Source organism: Penicillium concentricum, assembly GCF_028827145.1.
Source record: "Penicillium concentricum strain IBT 3081 chromosome Unknown utg000002l_segment0_segment0, whole genome shotgun sequence".
Classification (NCBI taxonomy): domain Eukaryota; kingdom Fungi; phylum Ascomycota; class Eurotiomycetes; order Eurotiales; family Aspergillaceae; genus Penicillium; species Penicillium concentricum.
The window spans coordinates 779577-799190 of NW_026622755.1; the positions used below are offsets into that span (position 1 = coordinate 779577).

Sequence of the window (19614 nt, forward strand, 5' to 3'; positions counted from 1 at the left end):
CACTCCCTTTAGAAACTTCATTAACTTTTAAGCCTTTGTAATTTGGAATAAACTTGGCTCACAATTTAGGCCCTATAGGGGCCATACCCATTTCTGACAAAGAAGACTACACGCTCTGCTTAAGATCACACGAAGGCACCAGTATGACGGGAGAGTGATATCTTGCAACGCATTATTGCTATAGTGCCTTCCTGTCTGCTCATATACGATGCATCTGAGCGTGCGACATAGATGGCTTCCAGGTAGATGCGCTCACAAACACTCGCAGGTGCTAAAGGTGCCTCCAAGTTCTCTTGGAAGCATTAGTCTTTGGATGCTTCGTCCACATGTCTTTCAGCTTGCCTATTCTATCAAATCATTACGTTAAGCCGTATGTCAAGGCCATAAAGATGCGTTCCATTTGAATACTTTGTAACCGTGTTTTATAATTGATTCGATAGCAAAATATGTATGTACTCTTACAGTCCAACCATTCCCATGTCTTGAATTGGAGAGATTGTGGGTTGCCCATGGGGGTTGTCTAGGTGCAAGCTCTAGGTATATATAATTCAATATGCATGATAAAAATTAGCAAAACCCAAATTTCTTCGAGAACGGCGACAATATGAAGTAGTTTCATCGGGTACAAAGCTAGACACCGGTGTTTTTCGGTCATGTTCGGACTCGGCGGTTACGGTTAACATGGCTAACATGGTTACCCCCCATATCCTCTCGATTTTTGCTCTATTTCTACTTTCCAAATGCATGAGCACCCACTATCGCAACTCAATTACCCCGCAGATGGTTTCATTTCTGCGTGGCTTCTCTCTGTCCTGGAATTGTAGTTGATAGATCACGGGGAGTTTGTGGGGGGCATAATATTTGAATATAAATTGAAGACCATCCTGTATTTCTCTTTTTTTCCATAAAGCACATTTGTCAATATTGTTTGTTTGCCATGTCTTCACCAAAACCATCCAGCGTGAGAGAGTTAGAGAATTCTTTCCCAGATAAAGGTCTGGAGGCAATTCCAGATATCCAGCAGGAATATATAGAAGCTGGCTTGAGCATCGAGGACGCGCATTTCCTTGCCAACTTTTCAGATGAAAGGAGGAAAAAGTGTGTTCGAAAGGTCAGCATAAATCCTACCATTGTTCTAGTTCCTTGAGATATATCTAACACTGGATTCAGGTGGATTGGCGCCTCTGCTCCGTGTTGATGGTTCTATATCTTTGTTCCTACATTGACCGAGCAAATATTGGTAATTTGACATTTCCCTGCTACTGAGCCTTGCCTTTTGCTAATTCAATGGATACTTTCACAGGAAATGCTAAAATCGAAGGCCTACTACCAGATTTGAATATGTCCGGTACCCAATACAACATTGCTCTGGCAATCTTCTTTGTCCCTTATGTGTTGTGTGGTAAGGGCAAATCTCAAGATGGAATTCATCATTTGCTCAGCCGATATTAACCAGATTGTCAGAGATTCCTAGCAACATTTTACTTGGTAAATTCAAGAAACCATCGGCTTATTTGGGGTTCTTGGTATTTGCCTGGGGCACCATTGTGACGGTTACGGGGGTCGTCCAAAGCTTTTCCGCTCTTTGTGCAGTTCGTTTCCTCCTAGGTGTTTTTGAGTAAGGCCATTTATCTCTTCCTATCTCAGATCAATGGAGTGACTAATCTATTGTGTGTCATCTTGATAGGGCTGGATTCTTCCCAGCAGCTGTCTGGCTGGTTTCTCGATGGTATCTGCAGCATGAAACCCAAACCAGACTTGCGCTTTTCTATACAGCAAGTTCCCTATCTGGTGCGTTCTCTGGGCTTCTCGCATATGGCCTCACCAAGATGGATGGCGTCGGTGGCTATGCTGGCTGGAGATGGATCTTCATTATCGAAGGGGCCACGTCTGTGCTCCTGGCGTTTCTCTGTTACTTCTGTCTCGTGGATTCGCCCGAGCTTTCCACCAAATGGCTCGAACCAGATGAGATTCGATATTTTTTGCTGCGGAAACAAGCCGAGAGAGGGCGCGTGGTGGTTGATGAAAACCCAGATAAATTCGACTGGAAAACTTTGTTGAGTGTTTTCAAGGACTCGCATCTATACCTGCAGGTCCTCAATATCTGGTCCAACACGGTTCCAAATTACGGTCTGAAGTTTACTCTTCCCCAAATTATGAGAAACATGGGATATACTGCTGCCAATGCTCAGCTGCTCTCAGTACCGCCATACGTCGCTGGTGCGATATCTGCCTATCTATTTGCACTCCTTGCGGACAGATTGAGATGGCGTATGCCGATCATTGTCACTGGCCAACTCCTGGTGATTATTGCATTTGCGGTCCTATTCTCACTAGCCGAAAATATCAAGGACAACATTGCGGTTTGCTATTTCGCAGTTGTTCTCGCTTGCATTGGACTATACCCAATCATACCCGGAACCAATGCGTGGACATCCAACAACCTCGCTGGACCAAGAAAGCAAGGCATGGGAATTGCTTTCATGCTAAGCATTGGAAATGCAGGCGGCCTCGTGGGTTCATTTATCTACATTGAACGTGAGGCTCCCATGTACCCCACCGGGTTTGGATGCTCATTTGCGTTTGCCGCAGCAGGGGTGATGGCAAGTATCATTCTGGAAATCAAACTCTGGTATACCAATAAACGGAACGCTGAGATGAGCCGGGAGGAGGTTTATGAGAAATATACCGATGAGGAGTTACAGCTGATGGGCGACCGGTCGCCGTTGTTTAAGTATATACTTTGAGTTCCGAATTATGTGTCTCCATGATGGGTCTATGAAATGTTCCAACTCGTAGCAGCCAACTATCAGGTTGAGAACCTTGGGAGGCAAGATGAAGTGATAAAAATGTCGAAAGCTATGTTACAATACATGACTAGGAACCCGAGTAGTATTCAACACCTCGGCAAATACATGGACCGCTGCAATAGTGGGCCCCATACAAATTGCATATTAAGCTTAGTTAGTTATGCCCAAGCAGATTATCAAATAGTGGGCTTTTTGTCATTTTAGTTTGTTAAGAGTCATACATATCTATCATTTTGACCATACACTGCTAGACTTCCGCAAAGCCCAACTTTGGACCCAAGGTCCGGGCTCGAAACCCGACCCTCAACGAGCTGGGGATCGAACTTTTTGGGCTCGACCCGGACCCCGGAGTACCTAGGGCTGCACCCTACTTGTAACAGGCCAGAGATACCGAGCACCTCTAAATCACTATTGACGTGTCTTGTTAACTACTCTTTGAAATAGCAGTCCGAAATTTTTCAAATGTCGGCATCTATTCTCACCACTTCCACAGAGCTATTGCGTCTCGTATTTGCAACTTTATCGCGCAGCGATCTCTACGCATTATGTCTTACGCATAGGGACTTACGCGCGGTTGCTGAGAAATTCCTCTACGCTCGCGTCGAATTGACATGGACAAAATCTCAAACCCCTCCGATCGCTCAGTTTGTGCAAAATATTGTGCAAAGGCCCGAGCTCGCAAGTTCTGTTTCTGTTCTGATCCTTAGTGGGTGTACCTTCGATGACTACTACTATGACTACAAGTTAAGTAGTCCGAAACTTCCACTTGGTGAAGTTGCTTTAGACGGGCTCGTGAATTGCATCGAAAATACCTCCGTTTCATTTGCCAGGGAATGGATCCAAGAATTACGCGCCGGAACAATGGACGCGTTCATTTCGCTCTTATTATCACAGCTCCGAAGTCTAAGATTTCTCCAGCTCAGCCAAAACTTCGCACGAGAGAGTCGCCTTATGGGTATGATGCTCCGCTCGGCCCTCTGTGAAAAAAGTATTTATCTCAGTCCCTTTTCACATCTCCAAGATGTCGAGGCTCTGTTTCCCGGCGTCGGCCTCTTTGTGCGCAAGTACACAGACGCTAGGAATACTGCAGATGTCCTTCCTCTCTTCTACCTACCGTTTGTTGAACGTATAAGGGTCTTGGTTGATAACCCGCCAACTTTCATATGGCCCGGAAAAACCCTACCGAACCCATCTAAGCTCGTATCGCTCGATTTGACAATGCTACGAGAAGGGCATCTCGGCCAAGTACTATCGACTACCCCAAACCTTCGGAAATTAAAATGGGATTGGTACTTCCGGCGAGATCTTCAAGATGAATATGTCACCGATATCATTGATTTGGATCAAATAGCCGTGGATCTATCCCACGTTCGAAATTCTTTAACAGATTTGACAATTACGGCAGGGTCATCTCTCTCGGAATCAGCCCCCGAATACCCTGAGCTCCGATTCAGGGGGTCGTTCAAAGCTTTTAGCGAACTTCATAAGCTGCGAACTCTGGAAGTTCCAATTGCATTTCTGCTTGGATTTTCTCCGTCCACGCCTAATGTGGCTCACCTAGAGGAATCACTTCCAAGAAACCTCCAGTGGCTGACTGTCACGGACGGACTATCTTTCCAACAAGAATGGGAATGGGAATGGGAGACTACGTACTTGTTAGAAGCTATTCGACCATGGCTACAAAAATGGAAGATATTCACTCCTCGTCTCCAAGGGTTTTGTCTGTTAGTGAGTCAATTGGGAATATGGGAACCTGCGATGATACAGAGTCTTGAAGACATAGGTCACCAGTCGGGAATTCAGGTCCAAATTACCGAAGCAGAAACAGTCAGGGAGTCAGGTCTCATGTAATGATAGCTCCATCTATGGTAAAAGTGTCTCTGTCAACAATATCCCTTCGAACCCACACCATTCACTATGATCCTTTCTACGGAAAAAATACTCTAGTGTCGAGATTTCTATCATAAACACGCGCATGGAAGAAAAGTGGGGAGATGAACTGATAGGCCAATCACAAGGGATAGCTCCGAAGGCGTGGCTGCACGCGCATAGGGAGAAGTTATTATAGAGGAATCTACTGATACGCTCTCTATGAAGAAAATATATGGCTGATTCCTATCAAGAGAGAGAGAGGGACAGGGACCAAACTATCTATCAGATCTGTCCCAATTGGGTGTTGATGCCTTAGGCACCTCAGGCGCCCAACAGTTGTCGGAGCATACAGACCGGCATACCGGGGATTTAATTAATCCAGGTTGTGCAGTAATTTTGAATTAGTAATCCGTAATCCATATAAATTGCGAGGAAAAGGGATACTGAAATACAGAGATTTTAACACCATTGATTGGACCCATACATTTCAGGATACCAGTGTATTCGACAGTTATGAGCCCGGTTCGCACCCAGTAAGGCCACGATCACCAAAGTATAGGGCCGAACACCCCCCAAAGCTATCCCCAATAGCCCCTGAAGCGGTACAGCAACCCCTGAAGCTATCCCTATAGCACCCAGCGCTGTATGGCAACCCTGAATCCATCAATGGAAGCAGCATCAATTCTCTCCGCCATGAAGGGCGATAAACTGAAGGACTCGCCGCAGTGGCTCACTTGGTATGCTCGGGTGCAGCTATATGCGACACAGAAGAATGTTTGGGACCACTGTGATCCCAATACCTCCCCTACTGAGAGACCGGAAGCTCTGAAAGAGCCAATTGAACCGGAATACCCAGAGGATGGGAGTGAAACTGATCGGAGATATTGGAGAGATCGTATGGATATATACAAATTGAGATATGCTCGATGGGAGAAACAGGCGAAAGGACTGAGCGATGTAAATGAATATATCCTCACCTACCTGGATTCAATGCACCATCTCAATCTGATAGGACATCATACACCGTATGACAGATTGGTATACCTGAAATCTCGCTTTGCTCGGTCGACGGCGTATGAGGAGGAGGTTCGAATGAAATGGAAGGTCTTCGCTATGCAAAAACCGACGGGGGATATTGAGCTGTGGCTACAGCAGTGGAATTCCCTAAGAGAGCAAGCGATCAGCCTTGGTATCAACGTTGGAGATGCCAATAGGGACTTCCTACACGCAGTGAAAGAAGTGCTTCCTATCTGGTGGCAGGGTAAATACCAAGAGATTGTCATCGACAAGAAGGTGTACGATACCCGAGATCTCATCGAATCTTTTCGCGCAATGAATAGAGAAATAGGGGTGCTAAAGGTATCATCAACCTCGCCCCCGAAGAGCGCCTTTTCCACCTGGCAAGGGCACCCAGAAGCTAAGCCTGAAGCCAAACCCCAGGCTTCACAGGCTTCACAAGAGAACCTACCCTTCGAAAAGAGGAAATGCCCCTGTGGTAACACCCATCCTAAGCATAGGGTCACCGAATGCTGGGTTTTAAACGAGGAAATTCGACCGGAAGGGCTGAAAATCAGCGAGAGGAAGCTAGAGAAAGCAACCCAGGTGTTAGCAAAGAACCAGGCCTGGAAGAAATGGGTGGAGAAAACCATAGCAGAGTCAAATCAGCTAAGGCAAGCCGAAGCCGCCAACCAAGTCAGCTTTGCGACCACCGTCCAGCACCAAAAGGATAAGCAGCAAGGTGCGGATCAGAAGAAGCAAGAAGTGATTAGCCAGCGTGCCCTATCCCTTACTAAGGAAAGCGATCCTATCCTAAAGAACCGCTGGATTTTAGACACCGGTTCTAGCTCCCATGTGTGCAATAATCGAGATCTCTTCGTCCAATATACCCCAAAAACCACCTACCTCACCACTGGAGACAGCACCACCGAAGTGCTAGGGAAGGGTAGGGTTAAATTGATTGGAAGACACCCAGTGAAAGGAAGAATGGAGATCACCCTAAGCGATGCCCTGTATTCGCCAGGATTCCACACAAACCTAGTATCGTACTCGATGCTGATGAAGAAAGGGGGGATATGGTGCCAACGTACAAACTGTATCCGGGACCCCAACGATAGGCCAGTCGTCTGTGTGAACCTATGGGATCAATTCAACCTTTGGATATTCGACGAACCCCGGGAAGCACCGCCTCAGCAAGCCTATTTCACACAGAGGAAGTCAGTGGAACCCCTAGAAACAAAGGCATCAAGCGAGCTATGGCACCGGCGATTGGGCCATATTGATCGTAAGAGGATGAAGAAACTCACCACTATAGTGGAAGGGGTTGTCCTCGATGATGAAGAGAAGAAGTCCACCGAGCAAGAATCCCTATGTCAAACCTGCCACTTAGGGCGAGCACCTAAGCAGATATCAAGACGACCAGTTGGACGCACCTTTGGCCGTTTTGGAAGGGTCCATTTTGATCTAATCCAGATACAACCAGCATACAATAAGCACCGCTGGATATCCCACTTCTATCTAGAAGGACCGAGGTTTCACTGGATTATGACCCACGAACTAAAGCCTGAGTGCCAGCTAGCAATCAATCGCTTTGTGGAACTAGCAAGGAACCAGTGGAAGCTGCCAATCAAGGCATTCCACTATGACAATGAGTCCTCCGCCGGAAACACCGCCGAGTATAGCCTCAGCTCAGATGGTATCCTGATATATCACACTCCCCCTGGGCACGCTGAGATGAATGGGTATGCTGAGAGATCTGGCGGGATGATTATAAGCAAAATGAGGATGCTTGCGCTAGAAGGGAAGCTGCCAAAGGACCTATGGCCGGAGTTTGCGAGAGCCGCAGTATGGATTTTGAACCGTACGCCGTCGTATATCACCGCCGAGAATCGCTGGGTCGTGCCGTGGGATGAGGTACGAAAGGAGTTTGCACCGCAAGCACCTAAAATCAACCTATCCAATGTTAGATTGTACGGGAGCTTGGCCTATTGTAGGATTGAGAAGCAAGTGAGAACCGACAAGATGAATCCACGGGCGGAGATTGGTTTCTTGGTGGGATATGTGGCATCAAATATCTGGAATATCTGGTTTCCACATAGTGGAAAAGTGAAGCCTATTAGGGACGCAGTCATCGACGAAACACGGAGATACACCCCTGATTATGAGAGATATCAGCCAATTCCTATGCCAATTGTACAAGAACCACAGGAACTCACCGCCGACGAGGTTGTCAAGGTGATAAATCAACTGCTTACTAGTCAGGAGACTAGGGAGCAAGAGGAAAGGGATCCACGGGATCTAGATGACTCCCAGCAACCAGATACCCAGCGGAATCAGCAGCAAAATCCCCAGCAAGAAGGGATAAATAGGGAGACTACCCCACTTCAGGGGGTGAATCGAGATATATCAATACCCTCACCGATAGTCTCACAAGCGATTCACCGAGTCCCCAAAATCCAGAAACCTCAAGCACCGCCAGGTGCTTTTCCAAGCGACGAAGACCTTCCTCCGCTGCCGATTACCCCGCCCCAAGAACGAGAATCCGAAGCCGATGCTGGCCTAGGTCAGGGGGTGGATATACCAGACGGAGACCTGACCCACCACGAAGCTATTTCTGAAGCTATTTCCGACGTGGAAGATGAGCTAGAAAGGCAGCTACAGGCAGAATTGCTAGCACCAAGCAGGGAGATCACCGGTGGAATTGACGCAAGCAATATTATCAGCGGCAAGCGAAGACGTCAGGCGAGACGAGACCAGGATTTCGCCTACTCCACTTTGGCTACAGAAGAAGACCCGCCAGGAGTACGACACGCCTTTGCAGCAGGCTTATACGCTGAGAAGCCAGAGATCCGGCGTCATCGAGATGATCTTCCACCAGTCCCTAAGCACTGGAAGGATGTTATGAATCATCCTTTCCAAGAAGGCTTCCTCGCAGCAATGAGAAAGGAGATCAATTCCTTAACCGAGAAGGATACCTACGAGGTTGCAGAAAGGCCAAAGGATAGAGGCAAGCAGATACTCCCCTTGCTATGGGTCTTTACGTACAAATTTGATGAAGATGGCTATCTTATCAAGCTAAAGGCTCGTATCTGTGTACGAGGAGATTTAGAAACCATTTCTCATGAAGAAAAGAGGGCTGCCACCCTAGCAGCAAGGACAGCAAGGATGATCTTCGCCTTAGTCGCTGCCTTTGACCTCGATTTAAGACAAAGAGATGCTGTGACGGCGTTCCTGAACAGCAAATTGGACAAGGATATATACACTTATATGCCTGAAGGTTTCCAGATTCCAGGCAAGTGTTGGAAGCTCCGCCGAGCTTTGTACGGTCTACGAGTCTCGCCTAGGCTATGGCAACAAGAAGCAGCCAGCGTACTCCGTAAATTAGGGTTACAGCAAGCACCTGAAGACCCATGTGTTTTTATAGGAGAAGGACTACTAGTCTTCTTCTATGTGGACGATATCTTGATCGCCAGCCACAGATCTGTACGGGAGAAAGCAAAGCAGCTTGAACGAGATCTAGAATCCCACTGGGAATTGACTGATCATGGAGAAGCAGCTTGGTTCCTAAATATCCGAATCATCAGGGATAGGGAGCAGAAGAAGCTATGGCTATGCCAAGATAGCTATGTGACAAGCATCGCGACTCGGTACAATCTGATAGATAGACCACCGGTTTATACCCCACTACCAGTCGTCGATTTGACCCCATTTCAGGGGGTGGCCACCCCGAAAGAGACCCTTCTTTACCAGCAAAAGGTGGGATCTGCTGGGTATGCCACCACTATCACGAGGCCCGACGCCGCAAAGGCCACCGCACGCCTAGCGCAATACCTAACAAACCCAGGTCCCCAGCACCAGCAAGCAGCTGATCGGGTGATATCCTACCTACATTCCACCCGGTGTCTTGCCATTGAATACGGTGTAGGTTCGGGGATAGACTCGGTGCAATTCGCAAGTGATGCTTCGTACGGGGATCATTCTGATAGAAAGAGCTCAGCTGGGTATATCTGCCAAGTGTACGGTGGCCCAGTGGACTGGAAGGCGAGCAAGCAACCCACAGTCACCACTTCCACCACCGAAGCCGAATTACTCGGGCTTTCCGAAGCAGCAAAGCAGCTTCAATGGTGGAGGAGACTACTTAATACCCTTGGTTTCAACCCCTCCCACGAATTGACCATCGATTGTGACAATGAGAGAACTATCAGCCTATTGAAGAGCGAGGATACAGCCTTCGAAACAAAGCTTAGGCACGTCGACATCCATCGCCACTGGCTGAGACAGGAAGTCAAAGAAGGGAGGATACAGGTGAAATGGGTGCCCACAGCAAGCATGGCAGCCGATGGACTCACGAAATTGCTTACTCGGCAAAAGCATGAAGCCTTCATTCAAATGCTTCATATGGTGGATATAGGCCACTTGATAGCATGAAGAAACAGAGATCAGTATGCCGAGGTGTGTGGGGTTCCAGCAATCCCATACTGGCATCGCTGAGGGGGTGTGTCGGAGCATACAGACCGGCATACCGGGGATTTAATTAATCCAGGTTGTGCAGTAATTTTGAATTAGTAATCCGTAATCCATATAAATTGCGAGGAAAAGGGATACTGAAATACAGAGATTTTAACACCATTGATTGGACCCATACATTTCAGGATACCAGTGTATTCGACAACAGTTATCCGCGATACGCGAGTCGTATTACCACGTAGGCTTGCTGCCCGATTACTTTCCTTCTTGGTCCAACTACAGTACATTTCGAATTTGGACTATGGATGAGAGAGGCGGGAATAGTAGGTATGTACACTGTTTGCGTTCTGAATCCAGCCTGACAACACCGCGCGACCCAGTCCATAACCCCTCATCTGCCTCAACAATCCCTCTCAATTGAGCAAATTTCTCTCTTTAGCCATTATATATGCTCTAACCACACCTGCAGGAGATCAGAGTTGACAATCCAACTATCAAGAAAAACAAGCCTATCTTCTGGTCAACGAAATGGTATGCAAGCATCATGATAACACAATTTCCATCCTTGGGATTATTAGTTTTATAACACAACAGCAGGACCACCCCTTTCCCAGAGGAGATCCCTATTTAGACGCGCGCACCGTGGAGGACTACTGGCCACGCCGACTTCTTCATATACCAACTATGACCTCTGTCGAAAGAGACAGTAGTGGTGTGTATGGCCAGGTTGAAAAGCCAAGCTACAGCATTCTCACCTACACGTGGGGTCGGTGGAAAGTCAGAAGCCAAACACAGCAGGACCAGCCTGCTATACCGATCAAGGGAACCAACTGGAAAATGCCCGTCGTGAAAAAGGAGCATTTCACGGTTGCTCAATTTCAGGCTGTCCTGGACAGGATGCGAGATGGGGGCAGCGACTGGGCTTGGGTAGATATTGCATGTATCGACCAAGAAGACGAAGAACTCAACGCACAAGAGGTTGGCAGGCAGGCTAGCATCTTTAAGAAAGCCCGTAATGTGTATGTCTGGTTGTCAGGACTCTCCACTGATGTCCTGCAAAAGGTTATCAATGAGATCTCAAAGACCGGGCCACACTTGACAAATCACCTTATGGAGCATCTACCAGGTCTGCCATATGTTCATCTCAACCGTCTATATACTGCCTTTGATATCCTCTTCAGTGACCCATGGTTTTCATCTCTGTGGACACTGCAGGAGGTCATTATGCGACATGATGCAAAGGTCCTTAGCAGCAGTGCTGAGTCAGTCCGATGGGACGAGGACCACTCAACGTTCCTAAGCATGGTAATCAACGCCTGTCGGAATATATACGGCGACCTCGACCACCTACGAGAAGCTTTAAGCACAGTTGAGCGAGACAATGGCCACCTGTCGCCTGACGAGGAGCGCGTCCGGGATGAGGTGACCCAGCTGAGTAAACATATCCTGCGAGCCGGGTTCAACTTCTTTCTGGGAACAAATCCCAATATTCAGTATGGGATCGCCAAGTATCGGCGGACCTCTCGAGAAGTTGATCGAATCTACGCTATCATGCAGATCTATAACCTGCGCGTCGGCAAATCCGCTCGTCCAGGGGATAGTCCTGCGCTGCCCAGCCTGATCAACGAGTTTGCACTGGCAATTATCACACAGTGCCCCGTTATAGGACAATCATTCATTCACACTACGCCTCCAGCTCGAGGTCTGAGTTGGCGGATTACCGAAAACTCGACTGTACCTCATTTTCTACGGACTTTCAATAATATGAGGCCACAGTGCAGCGTTGTGTGTGATTCTTTCAGCAACAATCTCCGGATCACTGGGAAAGTGTGCCTATTGCATTTATTAGGCCGTCCAAAAAATCCCTTCACCGGCATCGATTCTAGTGGAATCACAGTAGCTGCTGACGCAATGCGCAGAAAGACTGTACATCCTATGGGGAAAAGTGCCCATGACACCTCTGGGCTCTCTGACTATCTACAGCTACAGATAGAATACGGCCGAGATATATGGGTTCTCCTCCTGGGCAAGGGCGATACTTGGACGGGAACGGTGACTTATGGATTGCTAGTCTATCCAGGGGAGAAGGAATCGGGGGAATGGCTTCTCGGAAAAGACCCTTGCAAGCGTGTGGGAGTCTGCAGTGTTAGACCGATGACAAGAATCATACCCTGGAGACAAGCCACAATCCTGCTGGAATAACAAGCGGAAGATTTGCTACCTTCGGATATCTGGGAATAGCAATATTTTAAGCTCAGCATAACGCTGACTCCGCAAAATAATGTTTGATTACTAGTGTCAGCTTGCATACTTCATTTCTGAGTGTTCTTCAAGAACGGCTCATTGAAAGACTCGCTTTGCCATGAGACTTTCGGGGTGATACGCGTCTGCCTGGGCTTCCATCAAAGATACAGGGAGATGGAAGACCAGATAACAACGGCTAACCCTTTGAGATATGCAGGAAAAAGAAACCCACTTAGGTCAGGGTAAATGGCTATCTAATGCTCAATTGCAGGCTAGAGTCACCAAATATCATACATTACCCTATAGCCAGGTCTCTGTTATAGAGGAATCTCACGAATAATATCTACTCGTACTAACAGGGTAATTAGTTTTCCGGAAATAGAGCGGCTTTCACTAGCTGTTGCTGTGAATGCTAAATAAGCTTTGCAGCTTTTTTGCAAGGCCGCAATTGCAGCCAGGTACTGTTAAAAAGAACATAAGGATTCGCACGAACAATTGTATACTTCTAGATCTTCGCTTAATCCGGACTAGCCCACATATTTTACGGTTATCTAATCATCCTACGTCATTTGACTTCACCACATTAAAGGCTCCGTGGCCCCGGGTGTTGACAGGCCCGTGGCCCGTGGAACAAACATCGACACCTCGCGAATGACCTGATTATCATGCCGTCCCATACGGCGTTCTCTTTACAGCAATGATTAATACTTTCCGATTTCGGGAATCCAGAAGAAGCTATGGTAGGCCCCCCTGACTACAAATACTTGGGGCGACCCCGCCCCCTTACAGGTATCCCAACATCTTCTCAATCTATCTTCTATACTCTGTCTGCTATACCCTTCATAGAATATATTTACGCTATGTCCACAAGGTACCTACCAGCGGCTGTATTTTTAATAGCCATTGAGCATTGTACTGACCTTCACATTCTAGCACCCCTCAGGATCAGTTCGTTGCTCTCGTTGCCAAGGGCGGCAAGTTGAATGAAGCCGATATCGAGACCATTTATAACGAGCTTCCGGCTGTTCCTATCGATTTCCTCCGCGGAGAATGGAAGGGCGGAAGCTTCGACACAGGTCATCCCGGTCACGCCCAGCTCTTGACAATGAAGTGGCTTGGCAAGACATTCCACTCCACTGAGAAAGTTGACCCTATTGTTGTGTCACAAGATGGAAATCGTGTATGCGATGAGAGCTGGGGCCATGCCGTCGTAAGTAACCCAATATTCTTTCGGGAAAAAGATTATGCTCTAACATAATCCAGCTCCGTGAAATTCGTTTCCGTGGTCTTGTGTCAACCGCTATGATCTACGACAATCACCCTATCATTGACCACTTCCGCTATGTTAACGACAAGCTCATTATTGGCGCCATGGATACTAGCAGCTTTGGTGACGCTGGTATGTACTACTTCTACCTTTACCAATAGGTAGAAATGAGGTGCAACTTTGGATATCGACATGGGAGTATTCAAGGTCAAGGTTTGTTGACAAGTCGCCTTCCTAGAGTACGGGAAGATTCCAGGTACCAGCGAGTCAAAGTTTTGTATTAATTGAAAATAGCGACAACATATGCTTGAATATACTTTCTTTAACAATATCTTAGTATCAGAAACGTAGGTAGTACTTCGTATTTACTCCGTACTCCGTATGTTGTATGTACTCTTCCGGCTATGTTATTCCGAGAAGTCATCATATCCAAATTCCTAGAACTTACAAGCGCGGGCCACGGTGCCGGATGTTTCACAAAGGTACTACGAGTCTGCTTGTAATGAGACCAGATGACAAGGGAAAAGTCTTCGTGATACTCTGACACGCTTGTTTCTCATTGGCACAACCCTTTTCCGCTAGCGAATCAGCGTAATTGATGACCTCCAAGATCCTATCTGTGGATTAAGTCCAGTCTTTCTTTCCCTGCTGGAGACGGCTGCATTTAACTGTGAATTGTACCAAGAGGTGCACGACCATTATATGAATAGTACATGCATTTGAGAAGTCAACATTTACAAGAAGAATCTAGTAGAAACATATTTTGTGACTAGACTGAACAGCATAAAATTCATTAATTCTTGTGTGATTCATCAAATCATGATCTAGAAGTATTCAAAAACGCCATGGAATAAATGAGAAAAAGGTTGCACACAGTCTTAGTGTTTCCAATTACTCCTACATGCAGGGCATGTGGGAGCGTGAGCTGTTTCTAGCCATTGGTCGATGCATTGCTTGTGGAAGTTGACTCCACAGCGTGCCTCGCACCAAACTAATTCTTTATCTTGGTGTTCATCCCCCAGCTCTTCGGCTTCCGGTTGCTCATCGGATTCATCGCCATCTTGATCATCATCGTTGTGGTCATCGTCGTTGTGGTCATCGTCGCCACTGTGCTCATCCTCCTCTTCTTCATCTGTATGCACATCTTGTTGTGAAACATGCAAATCGCACAAACAGATTCCACATTCTCCTTCAACTTCGCGGCGGTTAACCTGTGAAGTTTCATTCTGGATTTGCTGGTTTTCTGTGTTACTGGAGACGGGGAGCACAGCTGGTGGGGTCGCTGATCTTGGGCTTGAGACAGAAACCTCGCTTGTTTGAGGACTGAGTTGGGCTTGCGCTGGGCGAGGTACAGTAATAGGGGACTGAGTGGTAGGTTCTGTTGAAGGTCTTTCCACGGTTCTATCAACGAGAGTTGCCGGGGGAGTAGTTCTGCTTGATGTATGCCCTCCGCTTCCGGAACTGACTGTGGTTGTGCTTCTACTCTGATGGCGAGTAGGAGGACTTGCAGTGATTGAAACACCGTATCGAGCGACCTCAAGGCGCCTGACCTCTTCTTGCAGAGCCTCACGAAGTCTTTGGTAGACAAGGACAGTTCCATCCTCCGTACCCCCCTCAATTGTCGCTGAATATACACCTCGGGATGATACCCTCACTGGCCTTGCAGATGGTGTCGAAGCGACCTGTGAATCGAGATATGTACGAACTTGTCTTTTCCAACGACTGGTGAGATCCGAGGCTTGACTTTGATGGAACCTTGTGCATAGGACATAAGGGGCTAGAGCTTCCAGCAGTGTATCAATACTGCGACCGCCTCGAAGGTCTTTGGTACCTTCATTGAGAAGCCTAATTGCGGAGCTGCGGCCGTGTGCATTTGTGCGGGCGTGACAGCGACGACCCTGCGAAGGAGCGTAACCGGCGCACCATGGCTCTTTCTCTGGTTCGAGCTTGATGATCTCGGATAGAGAGTCCAAGGGTGAACTTGTGACGTAGGAATGTCGGGAAGTCATCATGAATTTATTGGGGGGGTATAGAGACTCGTGATCATGGAATGCTGTTGGGTCTGAAGGGCTTCTCTTCGATTGCTTTATACACGAAGTTGACCAGGGGGACCATGTCATTTTATCTCTCTGGCTCGGAGCCTTGGAAGTATCCCAGTAGACATTATACGCTACTCTGCCACAATAATGTGGCGCAGCCCTCGGGATATAAATTAGACAGCGCTAAAGTAGATAGAATGAGAGATGCCTGAGAACAGATACCAACGACTGGCACTGTGGGGCATGGTAGATGATGGCATTAGGGCTGTGCATGCCTTAGGATTTCACGAAATGAGGGGTTGTCAGTCCCCTGTTGATTTTTAGCGGCTTTTAATAGGCTCTTGTTTGATGGTATAGCATGCTTGTTCCGCGCGAGATGCAGTAGTGACGCCAAATATAGCCGTACCGTCTTCTTCATTGGCTGTTAATATCTAGTTTTGTGGGTTCCTACAGGGGTCAGACGATAAGACCACCCGAGTGCGGATTGCCCGGGGCCCAGGCAGAGGATAGCGGCTAACTTGTGTGGCTGAAGGTCCGAAATGATGTTAGTTGAGACTATCCATGACTCGCGTGTTTTGTTCTAGCCTATTCGATATCTCGAGTTGGTTGTGAGGTGGTCACTAGCGAATTCTGACTGTTGTATGTTTTTATTTTTGTTTTGACTTCGGGTTGGATCGGGTCGAAATCATTAACTAATCTAGGCGCTCCCTATTAAACATAGCAGAGCCCTAGGGGCGACGGGATATGGTATGCCTGGAATAGTGCTACGACCTGCACTTTTCGATTGCGAGACACTCAGACCTGCTCGTGTTTACTGGCTGACTATATATAACATTGGAACCCCCTTAGTCGAATTATAACATCTAACTAGATAATAATCAGACGATAGTAATGACGATCTACATAAAAAGCTTATCTTTCTGATGAATCTGTAATCTTCACCATGCTAGAAATAGCGAAGATAATCCCAGGCTACCCACTCCTACAATTTCCGCGCAACAGTTACGACACGCGGCATTGCCAACGCCACACCATGGACCGCCTCTACAGAAAGATCCTTCAGCAATAGGCGTATATTCTCCGCATCATCCACGCTTTCCTTCTCCAATGACTTCGCAAACTCTTCCATTGTAACCAAATGTTGCTCTCCATTCGCATTCGCAAGCTCCATGCGATCCCGAAAGTGGTCCAGCCGGGGGCTCTCAAACCCATTCTGCTCCAGCAGTGTAGGCAAATCCAGCACCCAGTCATGGCGGCCATTTGAGTAGACGAATTTGAGCAGGCGATCAAAGGCTGGCGTTGCCAGTTCGGGGTCTGCCTTTGCGACATGGGTGTCTGGGTAATTCAGATCATCCCACTGGATATATCCACCCGGTTTGAGCAGACGGGCTACGTTCTGGATGATGGGGACGGGATCACTATTCTGCACCACAAGGATGAGAAGACGAAGGTGAACGATATCGTATGTTCCCACCAGGTGCTCTGGGACGGGGTCGAACAGATTCCATTCGTGTAGGATGAGGCGCTTGGGGAGCCATTGGGTTGGAGGGGTATTGGAGAGGTCGATGTCATAGCCGTCAAGAGTGGCAGTAGGCAGTGAGTGGGCTACGTCGAGCAGCCAGATTGCTGTTCCTGTACCGATGTCTGCGATGACGGGGTTGGCGGGAATAAAAATAGACGGGTGGATGTTGAATTGTAACGATTCTTTCCAAAGGTAAAATTGGAGGTTGAGACGACAAGCAGCAGCATGGCCTCTTCCAAGCATGTAACCCTTGCTGTCTGCGAGATGGAAGCCAGATTCAATTGTTGACGACATGGTGCAGAGGCCCGATTAGGAAATTGACAGGAAGATAAACGGAGAGAATGTTTGACAGAGGAGGGGCAACTTGCCGCCTTGCTTTTTGACCCCAAAAATGAGCAGGTTCAATTGATTACTCTCGCATCAGCCAACCCCCAATCCTTCAGCCCCCACGCCGATCAATCGAAGGAGTTCTTAACGCCATCTCGCACGGTGCTCCACGAGATAGCGCCTGCTGCAGCGTGATGGAACTATGGGGCCTACATGTAGGACTATGGGAACCCATGTATCCTCTCCGTCTTCTCCTGATCCTCAACTGACTCAATCATCATGCGTTCTATTCTGGTCGCTCTAGCTGTGGGCAATGGCACTGGCCCCGAATTGTTGGCCATATTCGAGAGAGTCATCCTCGCACTAGCAGCACCTTACAATGTGGAAATCCAATTCGTCACGTCCCCGCGAGCTTATCATTCCTACTCAACGCTCCTGGCCATCAATGACACCGACGTCGTGAGTAGTGAGACCCTCACGGATGCGGATCACTACGAAGCCTTCTGTCGTCAAGTAGTCAATCTCGGAGCATGTGCGATATTTCGAACCTCCATCAGCGCGCAGGCGCTTTATATGGTGCGAGACCGGCTACAAGCTGTGAAGGTGGAGCATTTCAAAATGAGCTCATCTACATCGATCCTGCTAGTGCGAGATCAAGCACAGGGATTTTACTCTGGTCTGAACACGCTGGAATCAAACCAGGAGACAGTTTCGCGATCATCATATTTCAGCAAGAAGGTCTTTGAGGAGATCATCAGCTTCTCACTTGGGCGTTCCCGCGAGGTTTGGGGCTCTGAATCCCCCATCACGACCGTCACACTGGTGTACAAGTTCCACCTCTTCGACGGGCTTTTCTACTCGTGGGCGAAAGAGTGGAAGGAATCTTACGGCGTGGATATCCAATTCATTCAAGGCGACACGATGAACCGCAATCTTCTAGCGTTTGGCATCCAGGGTCACCAGCTGCTGATATGCTCAAACGAATACGCAGACATCATGCAGACAATGCTGCTAGATCGGTTTGGCTACGGCGCGCAAGAATCTGCGTGCGCTGAGAACGTTTATCTCTCAGCCGGGAGGGATCAGGGTTTAAGCGAGTACCAGACAGCGCATGGCTCCGCCGACGACATTACCGGAAAGGGTGTGGTTAATCCGACGGCAACCATTCGCGCGGCCGCAGCTCTGCTTGAGCGCCATGGTGGCTGCCAGGGCGTCCAACACCAAATGGATATTACGCTAGACGAGATGCGTGCAAAGGACATCCGGACATTTGACCAAGGCGGGACAACTAAGACTGAGGCTTTTGTGGCTGCCCTACTGCGAATGATCGTCCCCAATCTTCCCATAAGCGTTAGTGCACGCGATCCTTCAGAAGCCAGGAGTCTGTCGTCAGCGCCCCGCCGGGCCAAGTCGTGTCTAGTGGTGATGGATTTCCAGAACGACTTCATGGCGCAGTACAAGACGCCCCGGGTGATGCAACGGATCAAAGAATACATGCCGCGGCTCGTCGACTGGGCGCGCCGCGAGGGGATGGATATCGCCTGGGTGCGATTCCTCGGCGACGAGAAGTACCAACCGGCGACATGGCGGCAGCGCAACCAGATCCAGGGCCGGCGGGCCTGGTGCAAAGAAGGCAGTTGGGGGGCAGAGATTGCCAGCTGCGTGCAGGTACAAACGCATGACCGGATCTTCGACAAAAAGGCGCACTTCGACCCGTTCCTAGGAGAGGATTTTACGAGCTACGCCACTGGATTCGAACGTCTTGTTGTTGTGGGTCTATTTGCGGATATTTGTGTGGACGCGGCGGTCCGAGGCGCTTTCCAGCGGGGATTGTGGACCACGGTTGTCCGCGAGTGTACGCCCGCGTTGCATCTACCTGAGGAGCACACCTTTGCATACATGCAAGCGGTTTATGGCTCTGAGGTGGTAGGAATCGATCAATTGCTGTCGACCGGCCCGGTGGCTAATCTATAAAGGACACTTGGTGGGATGTAACCGGCCGGCAAAAAGCCTGCATGTTGCATGAATTGAGATTGGAATCCACAATTGCTATAACTAGCGCATGAAGAT

At 48.3% G+C, this 19614-nt stretch overlaps 7 protein-coding genes across 7 annotated transcripts; 5 read left to right on the forward strand and 2 right to left on the reverse strand.

Moving 5' to 3' along the window:
- Positions 1 to 937: 937 nt before the first annotated feature.
- On the forward strand, positions 938 to 2747 carry N7517_003870 (uncharacterized protein; the record flags this gene model as incomplete). The annotated part of the gene is made up of 5 exons (XM_056721600.1): positions 938 to 1111; positions 1171 to 1240; positions 1304 to 1402; positions 1465 to 1618; positions 1688 to 2747. 5 exons carry the CDS (start codon positions 938 to 940, stop codon positions 2745 to 2747), a joined length of 1557 nt encoding a protein of 518 aa, XP_056577850.1.
- Positions 2748 to 3272: 525 nt separating this feature from the next.
- Positions 3273 to 4661, forward strand: N7517_003871 (uncharacterized protein; the record flags this gene model as incomplete). Its single annotated transcript, XM_056721601.1, has 1 exon — positions 3273 to 4661. The coding sequence occupies one exon, from the start codon at positions 3273 to 3275 to the stop codon at positions 4659 to 4661; it is 1389 nt and encodes a 462-aa protein (XP_056577851.1).
- Positions 4662 to 10829: 6168 nt separating this feature from the next.
- On the forward strand, positions 10830 to 12347 carry N7517_003872 (heterokaryon incompatibility protein-domain-containing protein; the record flags this gene model as incomplete). The annotated part of the gene is made up of 1 exon (XM_056721602.1): positions 10830 to 12347. The coding sequence occupies one exon, from the start codon at positions 10830 to 10832 to the stop codon at positions 12345 to 12347; it is 1518 nt and encodes a 505-aa protein (XP_056577852.1).
- Positions 12348 to 13249: 902 nt separating this feature from the next.
- Positions 13250 to 13817, forward strand: N7517_003873 (DUF4334 domain-containing protein; the record flags this gene model as incomplete). The annotated part of the gene is made up of 3 exons (XM_056721603.1): positions 13250 to 13260; positions 13323 to 13599; positions 13653 to 13817. The coding sequence occupies 3 exons, from the start codon at positions 13250 to 13252 to the stop codon at positions 13815 to 13817; spliced, it is 453 nt and encodes a 150-aa protein (XP_056577853.1).
- Positions 13818 to 14534: 717 nt separating this feature from the next.
- On the reverse strand, positions 14535 to 15665 carry N7517_003874 (uncharacterized protein; the record flags this gene model as incomplete). Its single annotated transcript, XM_056721604.1, has 1 exon — positions 14535 to 15665. The coding sequence occupies one exon, from the start codon at positions 15663 to 15665 to the stop codon at positions 14535 to 14537; it is 1131 nt and encodes a 376-aa protein (XP_056577854.1).
- Positions 15666 to 16677: 1012 nt separating this feature from the next.
- N7517_003875 (uncharacterized protein) lies at positions 16678 to 17511 on the reverse strand (the record flags this gene model as incomplete). The annotated part of the gene is made up of 1 exon (XM_056721605.1): positions 16678 to 17511. The coding sequence occupies one exon, from the start codon at positions 17509 to 17511 to the stop codon at positions 16678 to 16680; it is 834 nt and encodes a 277-aa protein (XP_056577855.1).
- A 312-nt stretch (positions 17512 to 17823) lies between these two features.
- On the forward strand, positions 17824 to 19518 carry N7517_003876 (isochorismatase family hydrolase; the record flags this gene model as incomplete). The annotated part of the gene is made up of 1 exon (XM_056721606.1): positions 17824 to 19518. One exon carries the CDS (start codon positions 17824 to 17826, stop codon positions 19516 to 19518), a length of 1695 nt encoding a protein of 564 aa, XP_056577856.1.
- Between the last annotated feature and the right edge of the window lie 96 nt (positions 19519 to 19614).